The sequence below is a fragment of the Erinaceus europaeus genome, chromosome 20 (genome assembly GCF_950295315.1).
Source record: "Erinaceus europaeus chromosome 20, mEriEur2.1, whole genome shotgun sequence".
Classification (NCBI taxonomy): domain Eukaryota; kingdom Metazoa; phylum Chordata; class Mammalia; order Eulipotyphla; family Erinaceidae; genus Erinaceus; species Erinaceus europaeus.
The window spans coordinates 14,859,640-14,880,768 of record NC_080181.1 but is presented as its reverse complement, the minus strand read 5'-3'; the positions used below and the strand labels follow the sequence as shown (position 1 = coordinate 14,880,768).

The following is a 21,129-nucleotide window of genomic DNA, read 5'->3' as shown; positions in this document are numbered from 1 at the left end:
CTCGGCGGGGCCCCCGGCTCCCAGGTGAGGGCGGCGCGGCCGCTGGGCCGGTGGAGCCGGGCTGGGCCTTCGCCTGCGGCGCCAGCGGCGGCTGCCGGGCCTGTAGGTCCCTTCGCTCGGGCCCCCCCACCCCACCCCGCGGAACCCCCGGGGGAGACTGGGGGCGCTCCACGCGGCAGAAAGGAGCGGGGACGGGCTGGGCGCTGGGCATGGTGCCCGGGCGGGGCTGCCCTCCGACTCCGACTCGACTCCACGGCCGCTCGCCCCGCGGGGACCAGGCCGAAGGCAGGGTGGTGAGTGGCCCTGGCTGCTGGCCCCTCGCCTTCTAGCCCCGGGCCGGGGCCGAGGAGATGAGGAGATGGCCCCCCGGGTGGCGGCTCCGGGCTGCCGGGGCCTGGGGTATCTTTCTTCTTCTCCCGGACTAGGTGGAACTAGGGCCCAGCCTCCCCATCTTATCTTCTCCATCTCTCCCTCCACTTCTTATCTCTCTCACTCCTTTCACCTCCTGTGCCCCTTCTCTCCTTCCCTCCCCTCTCCTGTAACAGCTCTTGTTCCCCTCAGCCTTATCCATTTACAACCTTTATCTCCACTTGAAATTATCTGGGGTAAATAAATGAAAGGGGGGCGGAGAAATAACTCACTTGGATAGTACGTGATCCATGTTCGTTGGAGCCCAGACCCCACTGTACTAAAGGAAGCTGTGGAAGCTTCGTTGCAGCGATCTCTCTCTCTCTGTCTCTCTGCCTCTGTGTGTCTCTATAAAGCACGCAAACACACCCACATCTGACTGGCAAGATCAGAGAGACAAATTTCACATAAAGAAACTGAGGGGGATCGGGCGGTACCGCAGCGGGTTAAGCGCATGTGGTGCCAAGCGCAAGGACCGGTGTAAGGATCCCGGGTTCGAGCCCCTGTCTCCCCACCGGCAGGGGAGTCGCTTCACAGGCGGTGAAGCAGGTCTGCAGGTGTCTGTCTTTCTCTCTCCCTTTCTATCTCCCCCTCCTCTCTCCATTTCTCTCTGTTCTGTCCAACAATGAACGACATCAGCAATAACAATAATAACCACAACAATAAGGGCAACAAAAGTTGGGGGGGGGATGTCCTCCAGGAGCAGTGGATTTATGGTGCAGGCACTAAGCCCCAGCAATAACCCTGGAGGAAAAAAAAGAAAGAAAGAAAGAAAGAAAAGAAAAGAAACTGAGACCCGGGACTGGGTGGTGGTGCACCTGATTGAGCGCACATGTTGCAGTTGTAAGCCCTGGGCCCCCACCAACAGGGGGAAAGCTTTGAGGGGTGAAGCAGTGTTGCAGGTGTCTCTCTGTCTATTTCCCCTTTCCTCTCGATTTCTGGCTGTCTCTGTCCAATAAATAAATAAAGATAATTAAAAATTAAAAATAGAAACAGAGATCCAGGATTGTGCAGCACCTTACTCAAGGTCACAGAACAAATAGTAATTGAGTGGGCCAGGCAGTGCCGCACCTGGTTAAGTGCACACATCACAGTGCATAATAACCTGGGTTCAAGCCCCTGGTCTCCACCTGCAGGGGGAAATCTTCAAGAGTGTTGAAGCAGGGCTGCAGGTGTGTCTCTTTTTTCCTCTCTATCTCTCCCTCCCCTCTCAATTTCTCTCTGTCTCTATCTAATAATAAATAATTTTAAAAAGAAGCACAATATTTAAATATTTATAAATGTGTATTAGTGACTGCCATCTTTATAGTGCTTTGGACTTCACAATGTCAATTATTATAGTCTCTGAATTATCCAGACAATGATAACAACAATTTTATTGAATTATAATGTACATGTCTTTAAAATTCACTCAGTTTACAGCTTGATTATTAGTATATTCACCAAACAGTGCAACCATCTTCTATTATCTCAACTGAGATTTAAAACATTTCTGTTTCTCCTCACCCCCCCGGACCCCACCCCCAAGTTAGTCACTCTTTGTTCCATAGACAGGCTCCAACTGATTTCTTTATTTTCTTTCTTTCTTCCTTTCTTCCTGTTTTTGCCTACAGGGTTATCGCTGGGAATCAGTGCCTGCACTATGAATCTACTGCTCCTGGAGGCCATTTTTCCTATTTTGTTGCCCTTGTTGTTGTTATTATTATTGTTGTTGTCTCTGGGTAGGACAGAGAGAAATGGAGAGAGGAGGGGAAGACAGAGAGGAGTAGAGAAAGATAGACACCTGCAGACCTGCTTCACCGACTGTGAAGTGACTCCCCCCTGCAGGCGGGGAACCCAGGACTCACCAGGATCCTTATGCTGGTCCTTGCACATAGCCTGACTCCCTGAAGGTTAGAATTTAAGGCTGGTAGTCAGGCGGAATGCAGCTGGTTAAGCACAGGTGGTGCAAAGCTCAAGGACCGACATAAGGATCCTGGTTCAAGCCCCCGGCTCCCCACCTGTAGGGGAGTCGCTTCACAAGTGGTGAAGCAGGTCTGCAGGTGTCTATCTTTCTCCCCCCCCCCATTTCCCTGTTGTCCAACAACAACGACATCAATAACAACTACAACACTAAAAATAAGGGCAACAAAAGGAAATAAATAAATAATTTAAAAAAGAATTTAAGGCTATTGCACTCCCTGCAAATAATTCCTTGTCTTTCCCTGTATTAAGCTGTTCTCCTCACACCTTTTCTTTAACATTTGTTATATGTTGCTTCTTCTCTACTCACCCTTTCTTTTCTTTCATTTTCAGAGAATAATGAGGGACTTCCCTGAATTGAATGAAGCAGTATAGTAGTTTCTGAGCCTGGAAATTCTTCTCCATGACCAGATTTTCTGGGAAGGTGCCAGACTAGCTTGGACTTTGGTATAGGTTAATGGCTTCTGCCTTCCTTTTCCTAGGCAGACTTGGGGTGGGTCCCAGGCCCTATTTCTGCCTCTCTTCCGCCAACTTGGGTGGAAATGATGACAGAGATGATGCATTCCAAGCCCGGAAGGGTGGAGGCTGGGAGGATAAAATTAGTAACTCTGTGGCTAAGGTTCTATTGCCAGGGCCAGACACTCCTTGGAATGCTGGCTCCTTCCCCCCCACCCCCCCCCACTTCCTCTCCAAGTCACCTGGTAGATGGTTGGAAGAGAAAGTAGAGGGAAGCCCTGCTTAGGTCTCCCTACTTTCAGCCACACTTGTCTCAGCTTTCCCCAGTAACATTTCAGCAGCAGAAGGGAACTTTCTCACTCTAAGAGGTCAGCCAAGGATGGACATGTTGTACAAAGAGATCCTTCTTCACATTTCTCAGGTACCAAAAATGTCATCTAGGCTGAGAGGGACATATGGGATAGAGTTCAAGTTCTGGCTCTGGAATCAATTTTACCCTTGATTTTAAATCTCAGAGCATCATACAACACCAAATCAAGATAAGAATCCAAGAGTCAGGCCAGCTTAGTAGCTCACTTGGATAGTGCGCTGCTTTGTCATGTGTGTGACCAAAGCTTGAGGCTGGTCCTCCGGAACTGTGATTCGCCCTGCACTCCTGTCTGTCTCACCTCCGCTTTTTTAAAAATGCTTTTTTAAATTTTTAAATATTTATTTATTTTCCCTTTTATTTCCCTTGTTGTTTTTTATTGTTTTAGTTATTATTGTTGTTGTTACTGATGTCATCATTGTTAGATAGGGCAGAGAGAAATGGAGGGAAGAAGGGAAGACAGAGAGGGGGAGAGAAAGACAGACACCTGCAGACCTGCTTCACGGCCTGTAAAGTGACTCCCCTGCAGGTGGCTCAAACTGGGATCTTTACCACGTGCGCTTAACCCTATGCGCTACCTACCACCTGACACCCGTCTCACCCTTTTATCTGAAAAACTCTGTCAGAAGCAATGAAGACTGAAATCAATCTCTTTCTCTCTCTCTCTTTCTCTCTCTCTCTCTCTCACACACACACACATACACCGACATATGCACACACTCCAGAGTCATTTGGAGATGTGTACAGTGGTAGCGCATGGTACCTGCATAAGAGCTGAGCAGTGCTCTCATTATTTTATTGTATTTATTTATTTATTATTATTATTTTTTAACCAAAGCACTGCTCGGTTCTGGTTTTTGGTGGTATGGGGGACTGAACCTGGGACTTCAAAGCCTCGGGCATGAAAGTCTCTTTGCATAATCATTATGCTATCTCACCTACCCAGCAGTGCTCTAATTAAAGAAAAAAAAAAAAGACATCTTGCCTTTCCAGTATTTCATTACTGACTGGAACACAGCATTGTACATTTGTGTGTAAGTGTTTAAGATTTTATTTATTTATTAATGAGAAAGGTAGGAGGAGGGAGAGAAAGACCCAGACATTACTCTGATACACGTGCTGCTGGGGATTGAATTCAGGACCTCATGCTTGAGAGTCCAGTGTTTTATCCACTGCCCCACCTCCCAGACCACGCCTCGCACATTTACTTCTTCTTCTAGCGTTTGCCCTTCTTCCGTAGCCAGTCAACAGCGTCAGGTTGAAAGCTGTCAGGAGCTGCTTGTTGCTGGCTTTGAAAGTGACTGGGATCCATGTGGATTCAGTCGGCTAGGAAGGATCGTCAGTTTCCCCAATGAATGGGTACTCAGGGGATGCACCACGAGAAGGTCGATCCAATGCATCCCGTACATTTGCTATTTCACCTTTTCAGTCACTTTTTTTTCATTCATTCAGCTTAGAGAGAGAGACAGAGACAGAGAGGTAGGGAGAGATACCACAACACTGAAGCTTCCTCCATTGCCATAGCAACTCAATCTAGGCTGAAACCCAGCCTACTTGCAGGCACCCTATCACATGAGCTATCTCTCTGACCTGGTTTTTCATTCTATAGGGAGAGAAAAGGATGTGGGAGTTGAGACACAGAGATGGCAGGATTGGTTGAGCTTTTCCTGTTGTTTCTCCTTTAAGAGAACATCCTGGGAGTCTGCCTGTTCCAGCCCCCCTCCCCACCTGCAGGGGAGTCACTAGTGGTGAAGCAGGTCTGCAGGTGTCTATCTTTCTCTCCCCCTCTGTCTTCCCCTCCTCTCTCCATTTCTCTCTGTCCTATCCGACAACAACAGCAGCAATAACCAACAATAATAAAAAACAAGGGCAACAAAAGGGAATATAAATAAATATATATAAAAAAGAGAACATCCTATTGAGACCCCCTGGGAAAAGAGATAAAGGAGAAGAGAGAGGGAAGGGGTAAAGGAGGGAGCCTTTGCTCAGCCCTTAGCTCCTAGAGGTCTTCTGGTTACCCTTGTCCTTGGAGGGGGCTCCAGAATAGGACTTCTCCCACTGCGGTATATTCTCCCTGCCCTGTTTAAGGTCCTTAACTGCCAAGATCTGGATCCTAGGTGTCTGAAGCAAGAAAGCATAGAAGCACAGGTTGGTAAACCATAGAGATAATGCACAAAGACTTGTATGCAAGAAGTACCAGGTTCAATTCCCAGCACCACCAACAGCCATAGCTAAGTGGTGATCTATTAAGGACGGAAGGAAAAGAGGGGAAGACAGTTTGGGTACTGGAGAGTGTTTGTGCTTATGGGTCAAGGTCCAGGACTGATTTGTGATATTGATGCTGTGACTGAAGACTGCATACCTTCCCTAAAAAGCTCCTGAGATGTTTCACTTTTCCTCCAGCACAAACATGCTGGGAAGGATGACTGTCCCTGCCCTGAGAACCCAGCCACTCTTTTCCCTTCCTGCCCTGATCCCCACCTTATCTACTTTCTGCTGTTTCTTTAGGAGCTCTGGAGCCCCAGGACCATGAATACTCTCAACAGGAACCAAGTAGGTTCTGGATGCAAGACCCAAACAATGGTGCAAGTCAGTAGGGTCAGGGGCTGTCAGTGAGGATGGGCTTGGCTGCTTTATACACCCATAGTCCCAGCCCAGGGATGAAAGCTGTAGTTCCTGTGTGCCCTTCCCCAGGTCCCAAGTCTATTAACAGTTAAGTCCGTATCTGAATCAGGTTAATTGGTTTACCCAGAAAATACCCTTTGAAAGTCACAAAATGCTTTAAGGTTGATCCTGGGCTGGATCTTGCTCCTTGATTCATGCCCCAACCCTCTCCTTAATTTAGTTTAACCTGGGCAAACAGTGGCCAACTGCCTTGCCACAGAAAGGGCAACAGGGGCAAGTCTGCAGTACCCTCTCCTCTTACTCAGCAGAGACCGTTCCCCTTACTTTCTATTTGCTTCTGTCTTAATAGACAAAAGGAACAGTTAAGCCAAGACTTGATAAATCCGGTGGGACGAGTTAGTGGCCTAGATTCAGATCTAATTACAATGTAGTAGAATAAGATTTTGTGTTAAGCCTTTCAACACCCTCAGAACCCTTTGGAGAAAGGAAAGGGCTAGAGTGTGTTGGTGTGAGTGAATCTAGGGTGGTAGGGTGCTGGCCTGGAGTCTGTCATGATGCTCATTCCTTACCCACCATCCCTACAGAAGGGACCCTTGGACCTGATTGAGACAGGTAAAGGGTTGAAAGTGCAGACGGACAAACCCCATCTGGTTAGCCTTGGCAGTGGGCGACTCAGCACAGCTATCACTCTCTTGCCGCTGGAGGAAGGTAAGTGTAGTGGGAGTCCCGGCTGCCACCCCTTCAGTCTTTATACATTTCTGCCCTGGAGTCCAGCATGCACTGGGGCCCTGGCAATACTTGTTTCCCCCAAATGGGAGACTGTACCACCCCACCTCACCCTATCAGGCTTGCCTTCCTTGTCTCTGCCTCCCCAGACTGCCTGCCTGCTTTGGTCGATAATCTGGCTCCAGGACTGGGATTAAAGATCACTTTATCAACCAAGAGAACACTGAAACAGGAGAGCACATTGCTCTTTACCAGTGAGGCCAAAAAAAAAAAAAAAAAAGGTGGGGGGGGTGGACTCGCCAGGGTAATGCCTGGTATGGGAGAAGGCACCTCAGAAAAGTGAGACAGAGTGGGGGCAGAGTTCAAAAGATGAGGTTCTGGCAGTGCCCCCTCCAGCCTGTAGCTTCTGCCATTCTGCTCTTCTCTCGTGGCTGCACTTGTTGCCTGGGTGATACCACATTCTCCGCATTCTCCAAATACCAGTCCCAGGGGCTCTGCCAGGGGAGGGGTTGTTGGTGCAGAAGGCCTAGGAGAGAGAGGCTGCATTGAAAAGAAGGGAGAAGGAGAGGGCAAAATTTGCAGGTGGCAGAAAGGAGGGAGAGAGGGACTAAGATGAAGGGAAAAAAGATTGTAGAAAAGAAATTTCCTCTTTTCCTCTGTCTGTGGAGTCTGAATCCTTCTGTGCTCTCTCCATCTTCCCATCTCTTGGCCAGCATTTTCTCTGCCTGAGAAGATCTACTGTTACTATCTCAACCAGGTTGAGGGGTCCAGTGGGGTGACCAGTGGTGGGCAGTGATTCTCCCTGGAGTAGGTGAGGTGGAAGAGTATTTCTGTGTGACCCTCTTTGTCCTGTTCCTGCCTCCATAACCTGACAAACCCCTCTAACTGATTTTGTTTCTTGTCTTCAGGGAGGACAGTGATTGGCTCTGCAGCCAAGGACATCTCCCTGCAGGGCCCAGGCCTGGCCCCTGAGCACTGCTATATCGAGAATGTGCGGGGCACCCTCACCCTCTACCCATGTGGCAATGTCTGCACTGTTGATGGGCTTCCTGTCAGGCAGCCCACCCGGCTCACTCAGGGTAAGAGGTGATAGCCCCAAACATTGGGGGCCTTTGTTTAAAAGCTTGTGCGTATACAACCTGAATGGTGGCACATTGGTAGAGTGCAGGAATTTCAAGCATGAGTTCCTGAGTTTGAACCCTGGTGCTACATATGTCTTACTCTATGTTCTGGTTTTCTCTGTGTATTGTTAATAAATATAAATATTTTTTTTTTTCTTTTCCAGAGCACTGCTCAGCTCTGGCTTGTGGTGCGGAGAATTGAACCTGGGACTTTGGAGCCTCAGGCATGAGAGTCTGTTTGCATAACCATTATGCTATCTACCCCCACCCAATAAATATAAATCTTTAGGGGGCTGGGTGGTAGTGCAGCAGGTTAAGTGCACATGGCACAAAGCACAAGGACCCACATAAGGATCCCTGTTCCAGCCCCTGGCTCCCCACCTGCAGGGGAGTCGCTTCGTAAGTGGTGAAACAGGTCTGCAGGTGTCTATCCTTCTCTTCCTCTCTGTTTTCCCCTTTTCTCTCCATTTCTCTCTATCCTATCCAACAATGACGATATCAATAATAATTACAATAATAAAAAACAAACAAACAAGGGCAACAAAAGGGAATAAATATTTTTTTAAAAAGGCAGAGGGTAGATAGCATAATGGTTATGCAAACAGACTCTCATGCCTGAGGCTCCAAAGTCCCAGGTTCAATCCCCCCACACCACCATAAACCAGAGCTGAGCAGTGCTCTGGTTAAAAAAAAAAAAGCTCAAGGACCCCAAGGACGGGCATAAGGATCCTGGTTTGAGCTCCAGGCTCCCCACCTGCAGGGGGGTTGCTTCACGGGCGGTGAAGCAGGTCTACAGATGTTTATCTTCTTCCCCCTCTGTCTTCCCCTCCTGTCTCCATTTCTCTCTGTCCCATCTAACAAAAATGACAGCAGTAACAATAACAATAATAACAACAACAACAATAACAACAAGGGCAACAAAAGGAAAAAAATAGCCTCTAGGAACAGTGGATTCCTATTCCTAGTGCAGGCACTGAGCCCCAGCAATAACCCTGGAGGCAAAATAAATAAATAAAAATAAAATAAAAATAAATCTTTAAACAAAACAAGTCAAAAAGCTTGTGCATGATAAGTGCCAGAGAAGCCAGCTGTGGTGGTTACCATGGTAACTGCCTGCATGCCCGTATTACTGTTGGGTGCTCAGATGTGTATGGATGTGCCAATATCCTCAAATCCCAAACCTTCTAGCATCTGGGCTTGTTTTTAAACCTGCTTCTTTTCTGGGTCAGGAGGATGGAAGAGGTTCTGACTCTTGCTAGCAGATGAGGAAGGTGTAGTGATTCTTCCTGCTTGTTAAGGGAGAGCTGTCAGATCAACAGTGAGGGGAATGTGGTAGCATGCCATGATATCAACAGGGAGTTGTCTGGGAAGCTGCAGAGATCAAGGAGAGATAGACAACATACAGATGGGCACTAGGTATGGGCAAGGTCTGAGGACAAAATATGAGAACATGCCACTCCGGATACAATTATGCTAACAGTAGCTTTGAGGTCATGAATATGGTTACTACCCTATTCCCAAAGCAAGGAGCCATTTTGTTATGTCAGTAGCTCTAAAAACTGGGCCCCTAGGGGGTTGGGCGGTGGCGCAGTGGGTTAAGCGCATGTGGTGCAAAGCGCAGGGACCGGTGTAAGGATCCCGGTTCGAGCCCCCGGCTCCCCACCTGCAGGGGAGTCGCTTCACAGGCGGTGAAGCAGGTCTGCAGGTGTCTTTCTCTCCCCCTCTCTGTCTTCCCCTCCTCTCTCCATTTCTCTCTGTCCTATCCAACAACGAATTGCGTCAACAAGGGCAATAATAATAACCACAACGAAGCTACAACAAGGGCAACAAAAGGGGGAAAAAAAAATGGCCTCCAGGAGCGGTGGATTCATGGTGCAGGCACCGAGCCCAGCAATAACCCTGGAGGAGGAAAAAAAACAAAAAACTTGGCCCCTGGTTACTATGGTGACCAGGCAGGTAAGGAGTTGACCAAGGTGGCACATGGATAGACCAGGTGTATTTTCCCTCAATATCAATTTATACAGTGCATAGTCTTATTTAGAAAGATGAGAAAAGGGGCCGGGTGGTGGCATACCTGGTTAAGTGCACACATTAAAGTACGCAAAGACTTGGGTTCAACCTCCTGGTCCCCACTTGCAGGGGAAAAGTGTCACAAGCGGTGAGGCAGATGCTGCAGGTATCTCTCTATCTCCTTCTTCTCTCTGAATTTCTCTGTCCTATCAAATAAGATAAAGTTAAAAAATAAAATAAAGGGAATCAGACAGTAGTGCAGCGGGTTAAGTGCACGTGACGCAAAGCACAAGAACCAGCATGAGGATCCTGGTTCGAGCCTCCAGCTCCCCACCTGCAGGGGATTCGCTTCACAGGCAGTAAAGCAGGTCTGCAGGTGTCTATCTTTCTCTTCCCCTCTCTGTCTTCCCCTCCTCTCTCCATTTCTCTCTGTCCTATCCAACAATGATGACATCAATAACAACAACAACTACTACCACAACAATAAAAACAACAAGGGCAACAAAAGGAAATAAATTTTAAAAATGGATGAGAAAAACAAATTTCATACAGGTACCAGGTGGATTCATTATGAGAATGAGAGCTTAGGGATAAGCCTGGCTCGGAGCAGGGCTCATGTCCTGACCTTGCTTTGTAGGGACTCTCATCTCTTACTGCCTGGAAGGTCCTTCATAGTGGAAACCCCACTCACCCTTCTGTGTTCCTCTCTCCTTCTGTTCACACACCTCTTGGGATGTCCTGACATGCTACTTCCTTCACAGATAACTCAGGAGACTCACTCTCTTCCTTCTCTTATTGAGGGCATGGGGTGGACAACTGACTTCAAGGAGGCAAGTATGTTAGTAGCTGTAGCCTCAAATCCTCTCCAGGGCTTCAAGATATCAGATTTGGGATGAAAAGAGGAACTTCCATAAGTTGCAGCTTCATAAATTATGAAGCCATCTGGTTTCTGACTTATTAAGTCTCAAACAGAGCAACTTCCCCAAGATTTGAATGCATGAAAATGAAATAGTAAAGCAGCAAAGAGAGGTAGGGGTAGAGTTGAAAGAAGAATAGAGATAAGAGTTTAGCCCTGTCTCCTCAGCCCCCAACTTCTCATGTTTATGAGCAAGAGCACCCATCCCCTTTGTGTTGTTGTTCTTCTTCTAGCGTTTGCCCTTCTTCCGTAGCCAGTCAACATCAGGTTGAGCCTGATGTAAAGTTTCGAGACCTCCTTTGAATTTGGAGAGGTGGCAGTCGTTGACTATGTGGGTCATAGTCTGTCTGTAGCCGCAGGGGCAGTTCGGGTCGTCTCTGGCTCCCCAGCGATGGAACATAGCGGCGCACCGGCCATGGCCTGTTCGATAGCGATTGAGGAGGGCCCAAACATAACGTGCTAGGTCAAAGCCGGGTTGACGCTCGCAGGGGTCTGTGATGAGGTGTTTGTTCTTTACCTCAGCTGACTGCCAACTCTGTTTCCAAGAGTCTGGAACAGAGAAGTTCAGTGTAGACGTAGGGGACCAGATTGGGTGACGAGACGTCAAGCGTTGGACAGGGTGGGCGAAGATATCCGCGTAGATTGGCAGGTCCGGTCGAACGTAGATGTGGGAAATGAACTTAGATGATGCCGCATCCCGACGAATATCTGGCGGGGCGATGTTGCTGAGAACTGGCAGCCATGGAACTGGGGTGGAACGGATGGTTCCAGAAATTATCCTCATGGAGGAATATAATTTGGAATCGACCAAGTGGACATGGGGGCTATGGAACCATACTGGGGCACAGTATTCTGCAGTGGAATAGCATAATGCCAGAGATGATGATCGTAGTGTGGAAGCGCTCGCGCCCCATGAGGAGCTGGCCAGTCTTGCAATGATGTTATTCCTCGCGCCCACCTTTGCTGCAGTTTTTATGAGATGTTTGTGAAATGACAGAGTGCGATCGAGAGTAACGCCAAGATAGACCCTTTGTGTTGTGAGCAGGTAGAGAAAACCAATAGTTTGTAAGTCTTTCTTGCCTAGTCTTCCTTGTATATTATTTAGCTCCCAATCTTCCCAGTCTCAGTTGCTTGAGAAGGAGGACCTGGCCCCAAGATGGACTTCTCAGGCATTTCCTGTGGCCCCAGTGACCCCCAACTCTTCCCCAGCCAAAAACCCCACCCTGTCAAGTATGTACCCTCCCACTTTCTCCTGACCCTAAGCCCCCTTCCCTGTTTCTCCCTCCCACCTGCATAGCCTTCTTGTCTGGGCTAGCCTGTCTCAGAAGCTTGACTGCCTGGGGAAGGGTAGGCAGAGGCACAAAGAAATGGGTGTTCTTCTCTGGAGCACTCCCCCTCCCTTGGGCGCTAGGAGCTGAGGGTTTCCTTGTCTCATCTCTGGAGCAAGGCACCAAGCCCAGCCCTGCCTGGCCCCACTCCGGACATTCTTGGTGCGTTTCCCTGGAAACTGGGTGGCTCTCGGGGGTGTATGTGCTATCTCTGTGTGTCTATGTAACTGGAGTGTTTATATTTTTCCGGATGTGTGTAACTCTGGACTTGTGTATCTTGGTTTGTATCTTTCCTTGTGTTTATGGTTCAGACTGTTCAAGTGGAGGTCAAGGGTGAACTCAGGACTGATGGTTCCAAAGTGTCCATGTGTATATTCCTATGTGTATATAAGAACACACTGGCCATGTGCCTGTCTGTGGGCATCTATGCAAGATCAGTTTCCCTGTCTTGTTCCCCTGGTCAAGGGGCTCCTCCTCTTTGAAATATTCATTTTTTATTTACTTCATATGAGCTAGATTTTTCACATGAAAGAGAAAGAGAAACCAGAGCACCTCTGTAGTAGAGATGCTTTCAGGGATCAAATTGGAAATCTCAGGATTTGTCAATTGAGATAACTTCCCTGGTTTCTTGGGACTCTTTTGAAAAAAAGGAAAAGCAGAGGAATACCCTAGAAATAACAGGAGGCTGTTCTGACAGGGACAGGCCTTAGATGCATCATGCTGGGCACTGTGCCCAAGCATAGGCCACTTAGAGAGGCACACATCATGGTGACAGCAGAGATGGCAGTGACAGGCTCTTCTAGTAGAAATATGCTTGACCTAGGGGTGGGGGGTGGGGGCAGAAAGCAAATGTCACCTTTAGCTAGAGCTATAAGTATGAGAGCATGAACTGAGGGAACCAGGAAGAGCTGATCCTATCCCCATACCCAGCATCTTGGTATATCCCATGCTACCCTCTTCTCTACAGAATAAAGAGCTGGAGCTGGGAAAGTGACCAAAGAAATGGGGAGGAATCTCAGTCTGGGCCTGGGCAGCCACGCCCTGGGACCACAAAGCCAAACCACATGAAAGCTCCCTGGAGGGGACTCAGTAGAGGAGGGCCCAGAAAGCCACAAAGTTAAGAGTGCATGCTGTCTAGACAGTAGGTCCCCATACACTCCAGTATCCACTTATCTCCACATCTCCTATACTCCCAATGCCTCTCACTGGTTGGTAGGGACTTGTGCGGTGACCAGCAGGGGAGGCCTCCTAGATTATGTGTCTGGGGAGCCAGGATTCTTGGGTTATCCAATTACTTCCCTCGGGTTCAGGACTCTAAAACTCTTCTTCTATCACCCAGTTATCTGTTAATTTTGTGAAATAGGAATGAAGCCTTGAAGCAGCCTGTTATAGAGCTGACAAGCTCTCCACTAATAAAGCTCAAAGGAAGGAGAGAAAAAGTAAAGGCAGGACTCCAGTCGGGCGGTAGCGCAGTGGGTTGGGCACACATGGTAAAGTGCAAGGGCCAGAGTAGGGGTCCTGGTTGGAGCCCCCAGCTCCCCACCCGCAGGGGGTCGCTTCGCAGGTGGTGAAGCAGGTGTCTGTCTCTCTCTCCTCCTCTCAGTCTTCCTCTCCTCTCTCCATTTTTCTCTGTCCTATCAAACAAAAACAGCTCTGACAACAATAACAACTACGACAAGCACAACAAGGGCAACAAAATGGGAAAAATGGCCTCCAGGAGCAGTGGATTCCTAGTGCAGGCACTGAGCCCCAGCGATAACCCTGGAGGCAAAAAAAAAAAAAAAGAAAAAGAAAAGAACAAGTAAAAGTAAAGGCATCTCTGTGCCTGACTCCTGCTCTACTTCTCACTGGTGGGTAACCTCCATGTCTGTTTGGGTAAAGCCTGCCGGTTGTCACAGTTTCCAGACCTATGAATCATTCTTCCTGATACATTCTTTTGAAAGCCTCCCTGTTTTGCACTTGACCCTCTACAGTCCTTCCTTTTTTGCCTTTAGAAGAGGTATAAGGTACATTTCCGTGTATGAGCCTGTTGTGTCATGAGGCAGTGTGGGTAGGTGTTCAACGGGGTGGAAAACCCTTTGATTAGTGTTGTAAGGAGGCTGACTTTTGATTCCAGAGTCTCTCCAGGGACTGAATGAAAAGGATATCTGTGTCTGAGTGAATTTAACTAAGGGGGGGCTGGTGCCTGCCTGTAAGTTGTGTGAATGAGAAGAAATGTATATGAGAGAGCACGTTTGACTGGGGTATGTGTGAACCTCAGAACCTGCGGGGAGAAGAGGGTGTCGCTTGAGTTGCTGGTGTTGAGGCCAGGCGCTTAGGACAAGAGGACCTCTGTGAGTTCCCCTTGCAGGTAGCAGGTACCTGCCTGACTCAGAACCTCAGCCAAACCCAGGGGGCTCAAAGATGATTGTGTTTCTTAGATGTGAAGGGTACCACACTGGCAGTGGGAGAACTCTCTGTGGGGGACTAGCATCCTAGGAGAAGGTGCAAAGCTCGCTGATTTCCAATGGCTGTGCTACCTGGTTGGGGTGAGTGACTGGTAGTGTGGTGGTGGTGGTGGGGGGAACAAAACAGGAGTTGAGCAGGAGCTGAGCTCAGTGCTGCTTTCTCACCTTGCCCAGAGAACTGGTGGGCCTCAACTCCCTGGTCCTTGGTTGCATACAGGTGACCTTGTCACAGTGGCCTACAGAGGGCCAGAACTGGAAGGTCAGAGCTTATTAACCTTTGTTGTCACTGAGGCCAGTCTCCTCATTCTGTAGATAAAGAATTTCCAGGCCAGAGGACTGGCCCAAGGTGACCAGCTGGATAGGGGACTGGCCAGACTTCTTCCCTGGCCTCTGGTGGTTTCCCACTGCTGAGTGCCCTCGGTTTCTCTCCACTCCAGCCCCGCGACCTCTGTATTTACCTCTCATCTTTCCCTCTCTCACCTCCCTGGAGCTTTTCCTCCTTGCTTCATTTCTACTCTAGCTGCTGCCTGGGGATTCCCAACACACTCCCTCCCCGCATCCTCCCGCCCTCGCCTGCCCAGCCCGCTCCATCCCACTCCATCCCGCTCCTCTCTCCTCCTCCTCCATCACTTCCTCTTCCCCTCCTCCTCTCCTTTGTCCCTCCCTCCCTGACTCCCTTCCCCCGCCGCTGGTGGCCGGCCCGCCCCTCCCAGGGCATTGGAGGCTGCTCGTTGCCTCGCCGCTTGTCGCTGCTCAATCCTGGAGCCCGAGGTGCCGGAGGTCGGCCCGCCCCCTCAAAGGCCGGGGCGGGCCGGGAGCCTAGAAGGCCGGGGCTAGCTAGGGCGATCCATCCGGAGGTCGGGGTTCGATGGTGAGTCCTCATTCCCGGGCTGGCCGCAGCTCCTAGGCTGACGGGGGCGTGGAGGAACTGGGAGGGATGGCGGGGAGATCGAAGAGGGGGATGGGGTTCTTCGCCCTGCTTTGGGACCTTGTGGCTGTGAGACTCATGGTCTATGCCCAGAGCGTTTCTGAGTGGGAGGTCTGCACCCCTCAACTGGCCGACCTCATCTTTCCAGGCAGGGCAGCCCCTTCATAGGACCTGGCTTCCATGGGGCTGAGGGGTCTTGGGTAGGATATGAGGAACTGGTGTTCCGGCTGAGAGTGGTCACTGATAGGAAGGACCAAGCGCCTTCTTCCATCTCCCCCTCAGCCCAGCTTGCTTGTCCATGCTGTTTGTGTGGCCAGCAGGGCAGGGACTCTGAATGTGAGCACATACGTCTATGTGTGTGGGAACTGTGCGTTTCTGTGAGTGTATATGTGGGCGAGCCCGTGTGAGTGTCTGTGTGTGGTATTTCTCTTAGAGGTAGGACCCACCCTTTGCTTTGCTTTGCTTTTTATTCATTTTTATTCGTTTTTAATTTCCCCTGCTCCAAATGTGCAGCTACTCCACCCACCTGTACACAGCTGGACCCCGAGCCCCTTGAGGGATGGTGCTAGGAGTGTGCATATGTGTGTGGTGGTGGTGGCCAGGATCAAGGGCCACACTTTTACTTGGGTGGGAAGGGTCTCCTCAGTGGGTTGACTTTTGGAGATACGGGGCAGAGGTGGCCTGAGGGCAGGTTTCTGTGGGGCAGGAGGGACCAGAGCTGGGGTAATGCCTGGGTCCACTGAGTGTAAATAGAAAGTTAATTTGGGGAGGGACAGTGCTACTCTCATTCTGCTGCCCTCCTGCCCAGCTCTGTCTATTAATACAGAGCCAGCTCTGCTGCCTGGCACCACCTATTTATAGCCCAGACTCAGTGTGGCCACACCCCCTGTGTGGAGGAGGGTGAGGGGCAGAGAAGGGGGCAGGGAATGCAGAGCTATAGGAACTATGGCAGAGGGTCCCAGGGTGCCCACTGCCTCTTTGGGTGGGCCTGGCTCTGAGGTACTGGGATCCACCCAAACTCCCACCTTCTTTCCTGCCTGTACTGTGTGGTTAGGCTCCTGATCCCTGTTCACCCCTCCATCAATCTTAGGTTGAGTGAGTCTGTCTGTACCCTGCAAACTCATCATTAATTAGCTTGTTAAATGGCTGAAGACAGGGGGAGGGTCTTGGGAGGGCCTAGAAGGCCACTTTCTGAAATAGCTGTGGTTGCAATTAGGTGGATGGTGTGGTTAACTATTATTTATTCTGGTTATGATTACTCCTGGATAACTCCTCTGATTGGTAGCTTGTCAGGAAAGACTCCTTTCCCTAAATGCCCATCAGCCTTTAGAATTGTTGGTGCCTGCTTGCCTGGGAGAGGCTGTGGGTATCTTAAAGATGTGGATGGCTTTGTCCACTATACTTATTTTCTGTGGGCTTCTCAGCCAGCTACATGCACCCTCCCTCCAATGCCAATTCCCAGGGTCCCAACAACAGACCCTGAGCTTCTCAGTGGGGGACTTGCCAAGGTACCCATGTGACCTGGGATGCACCTTTGCTCTTGTGACCTGTCAGAGCTGAATTGTCTCAGCGTCCAGGAACGTAGACTTCTTTGCCAGTGGTAACTCAGATTGGCATGAAGCTTGGAATGCCAAGTGGCACCAGATTGGGTAGACAGGAGACTAGGGCCAGGGGCCAGGGGTGTAGACAAATTGGAAAGATGGAGGGTAGAGAGCATCAGCAGTCTGGCCTCCTCCAACACAGCATCTCATATAGGAGCACCTCTAACACCTGGTATGGTTACGAGTAGGAGTTCTGCCAACCAGGCTTAGGTGCCTGTGGGCACACCTGCTGCTGTACACACTCCTGGTGCCCCTGGCTATGTTTTCTGGCTCTCATGTGCCCTCCTCCCTCTATGCACTCACACTTCCTGGGCAGGACCAGGCTTGTGTCTGCTGCCTGGGAATGTATTTGATGGAGGCTGGGCCCAGTGGCCTAGGCTTGGCCGGATTTTAGGGGAGTCCAAGGATCAGGAAGATGTTAGGCCAAAGTATACTTTGTTAGAGAGAAAGCACACATAGTATGAAGTGCGAGGATCCCAGTTTGAACCCCAGCTCCCCACCTGCAGGGAAGGGGGTCACCTTAACAAGTGATGAAGCAGGCTTGCAGGTGTCTCTTTGTCTTTTTCCCTCTCTATCTCCCTCTTCCCTCTCAATTTCTCTCTCTCCTATCCAATAAAAATGAAAAAACGGCCGCCAGGAGCAGTAGATTCTTAGTGCAGTGATAACCCTGGAGGCGAAAGAGAGAGAGAGAAAGAGAAAGAAGAGAGAGTGAGTGGTGGTCACATCCCTACTGTCAGAGAGGATGGCTACTCTGCTAAGGCTACATGGAGATCAGGGATCAGAGCCAGTAATCAAATACTGGGTGCTGCAGGGGCATCTAGTTCATGGGCTTATCACTGTCTCAGAACTTGGGATCCTGAAAGTTGCCTCTCAAACTGCCCCCTTTTATTCAATGGGGCCAACACATGGAACATAGGTAGAGGTTGGGGTTGGGGTCCATAGGTGTCTGCTGTTTGGAGAACCTTCTCTGTTGAGGCACTTGTATATACAGTGTTTGTTTTCATGCAACACCAGGAGACAAACGCAGAACCTTGTGCCTGCATGATACTTCCCACTTAGTGGCCTCTCTAGCACAAGTTTTTTTTTTTAAAATATTATTATTTTTCATTGTTTCCTAGAGAGAAAGGAAAAGGGGAGACAGAGGGAGAAGAGACACTGTTTCACCATCTACTGGGCTCCCCTGGTGCCCTCCATGGTACTCCCTTGTGGCACTGGGACTCAAACCCAGGGCCTCAAGGCATACATTCTACCAAATAAGCTATCTCTTAGCTTCCCATGTATACTGTCTTCTTTTTATTTTTAGTATTTATTTATTTATTCCCTTTTGTTGCTCTTGTTTCATTGTTGTAGTTATTATTGTTGTTACTGATGTCATTTGATAGGACAAAGAGACATGGAGAGAGGAGGGGAAGACAGGGGGAGATAAAGAGAGACACCTGCAGACTTGCTTCACCGCTTGTGAAGCCGCTCCCCTGCAGGTGGAGAGCTGGGGGCTCGAACTGGGATCGTTATGCCGGTCCTTGTGTTTTGCGCCACGTGCGCTTAATCCGCTGCGCTACCGCCCAACTCCCATGTGCTGTCTTCTTAACTCTGTGAGGTCAGGGATGTCCTCATTTTTCTTATTTATTTAGCCTCCAGGGTTATTGCTGGGGCTCACTGCCTACACTATGAATCCACTGCTTCTGGAGGCCATTTTTCCCATTTTGTTGCCCTTGTTGTTACCCTTGTTGTTGTTATTATTGTTGTCATTGATGCTGTTGTTGTTGGATAGGACAGAGAGAAATCGAGAAAGGAGGGGAGACAGAGATGGGGAGAGAAAGATAGACACCTGCAAACCTGCTTCACCGCCTATGGAACGACTCCCCTGAAGGTGGGGAGCCAGGGGCTTGAACTGGGATTTTTATGCTAGTCCTTGCACTTTGCGCCATGTGTGCTTAACTTGCAGCACTATCTCCTGACCCCCTATTTATTTAATTTTTGTAAGAGATGCAGAGAGAGTGAGATAGACAGACAGAAACACCAGAGCACTGCTCAGCTCTGGTTTATGGTGGTGTAGGGGATCGAACCTGGGACTTTGGAGCCTCAGGCATGAGAGTCTCTTTGCATAACCATTTGCTGTCTCCTCCACCCTTGTCCTCATTTTTCTACACTTGATCTTAGCCAAAAGGCTGAGAAGCGATGTCCTCATTTTTCTAATAAGCTAACTAGACTTAGAGGTAAAATGAGTTCACTCCAAGATCTCACAGCTGCTAAGAAGAGGACTTGGGCTAGGACTTGAATTAGGCCTAGGACTTGAATTTTGAGTGTCTCAAGCCAGTGATCTATCTCCTCTGTCCTGTGCTGTGGAGCCCTGGATGAACCTGTGTTGGGCACAGGCTTGGTCAGGGGTAATTAGGATGGCCAGTGTGAGTACAGTGGGCATGGCTGTTTGAGTGTGGGGCGAGCATGTTGGTGTTGTGAAATGAGGGTTGCTTCTGCCCTGTCTGCCAGTTCAGGCTATTATCTTCTTTGCAGGTTGTATGTTGTGCCTGGGCCAGTCCACCTTCCTACGCTTTAACCACCCAGCTGAAGCCAAGTGGATGAAGAGCATGATCCCAGCAGGGGGCCGGGCCCCCGGGCCCCCCTTCAGTCCTGGCCCTGGTAGGTATCCCATAGGGGAAGAGGTTTGCATTTGGGGGTATGCCTTGGACTGTTCTCTTCTTTGCCCCCTTGAGCCAAATTTACAGTGTCAGTGCAGGACAATGCCCATGATTTGGGCTTGCTGCCACCTTCCTTGGGCCACTGTTGGAGAATGCCAGGCAGTCTGGCCACTGGGAGAGAGCCAAGAAATGCTACTTGGCTGCAACAGGGGAAGCATGTGCCTGAAAGATGAAGGGTTCTGCCAACCTGTGTCCCACTGCCCTGTAAGATGCTACTTCACTGTCTGGAACCCTGACCCCCTATACCACCACCACCTTGAGTGTAGCCTGAGGAAGTAGAAGGAAACATTAGGTTGAACCCCTGTAAACTCTGGCGTGTCCCACCTACTGGCAACCATGTTGTTGAGTACTGTCCCACCCCCAGGGCATGCCCTCCTTGCCAACTGATGACTCAGTAGAGCAGCTGTAGCTTGTGTGTGAATTCTTGATTCCCCAGAAGAGAGTAGGTGATTGTTTTAGGGAAACAGTGCAGCCCCCATAGCCCAGCTGCTTAGGGGATCCAGTGCAAACTAGGACACTGCCAGTGGACCTGTCACCCTAGACTGCTTTGGATTTAGAAGACCATGAGTTGACAGATGTCATCAAGGCACTGAGATAGGACATAGATGTCAGGCACAAGGCAAGGTGGCTGTGTTGGTGGCTTATATGGATATTCTGGGAAACCAAGGAAGGATGATGGTTGCTGGAATTACTAGCATCCAGAGACTCCTTTGACTGTGGTGCCACACAGTCTCCATAATTTGGGACCCAACTTTTGTTTAAACTAATTGTTTAATTTATTTTATAGCAACAGAGAGATGGAGAGAGAAGGTGGATAGAGCAGGAGACAGAGAAACATCTTTACTGATGCTTCAGTGCTTTACTGCTCATGAAGTAGTTCTGCCCCTCCTCCACCCCCACAGGTGGAGACCATGGGCATGAACCTGGGTCCTTGGCATGTAACTGTGCACTTAACACAGTGTATCACTAACTGGCCCGAGGACCCAAACTTTTTGTGGTGCTGGGACCTTGCCTTTGTGTGATTCTACTGCTCCTGGACTGATTTTCCCCCCTCCGTTCTTTTTAATTTCAAACAGAGTCAGACAGACATGGGGGAGAAAGGTAAGAGCAAGGGAAAGACACACAGGGGTAGATAGCATAATGGTTATACAAACAAGCCCTCATTCCTGAGGCTCCAAAGTCTTGGGTTCAGTCCCCCACACCATCATAAGCCAGAGCTGAGCAGTACTCTGCTAAAAAAAAAAAAGGAAAGAAGAAAAGAAAGAAGGAAAGACATGTTCTCATGTGGTGTCAGGACTTAGATTCAGAACTTCATACATGGCAGAGTCCTCACTTTACCCTGTGAGCTAACTCCCTGTCCCCAAACTCATTATTGTAAAGGCTTTCCCTTCCCTTCTTCCCTCCAGTTTTTTTCTAGCTCTTGGGGGCTTAGAAACTTGGGTTCTTTACCCTGACCCAACTGTAACCATATCATGTCATGTCATTTCCTTTGCTGTTTGGGGCAGTGGTTCCAGGCAGTTCTGGCTGGTTGACTG

At 49.4% G+C, this 21,129-nt stretch overlaps 1 protein-coding gene across 19 annotated transcripts in view; it reads left to right on the top strand.

Moving 5' to 3' along the window:
* Positions 1–21,129, top strand: part of PHLDB1 (pleckstrin homology like domain family B member 1) — a 55,924-nt gene continuing 34,795 nt past the window's right edge. For 14 of the 19 annotated variants that reach the window (XM_060179946.1, XM_060179949.1, XM_060179944.1 and 11 more), the window contains exons 1-4: positions 5,702–5,782; positions 6,403–6,526; positions 7,453–7,623; positions 19,410–19,535. In XM_060179946.1, coding sequence (XP_060035929.1) covers positions 5,723–5,782; positions 6,403–6,526; positions 7,453–7,623; positions 19,410–19,535 — 481 coding nt within the window. In that variant the 5' untranslated portion in view covers positions 5,702–5,722. Of the gene's footprint in view, positions 25–5,695; positions 5,783–6,402; positions 6,527–7,452; positions 7,624–19,409; positions 19,536–21,129 lie in introns of those variants that run through there. The other 5 variants (XM_060179951.1, XM_060179945.1, XM_060179935.1 and 2 more) reach the window with 4 other exon arrangements.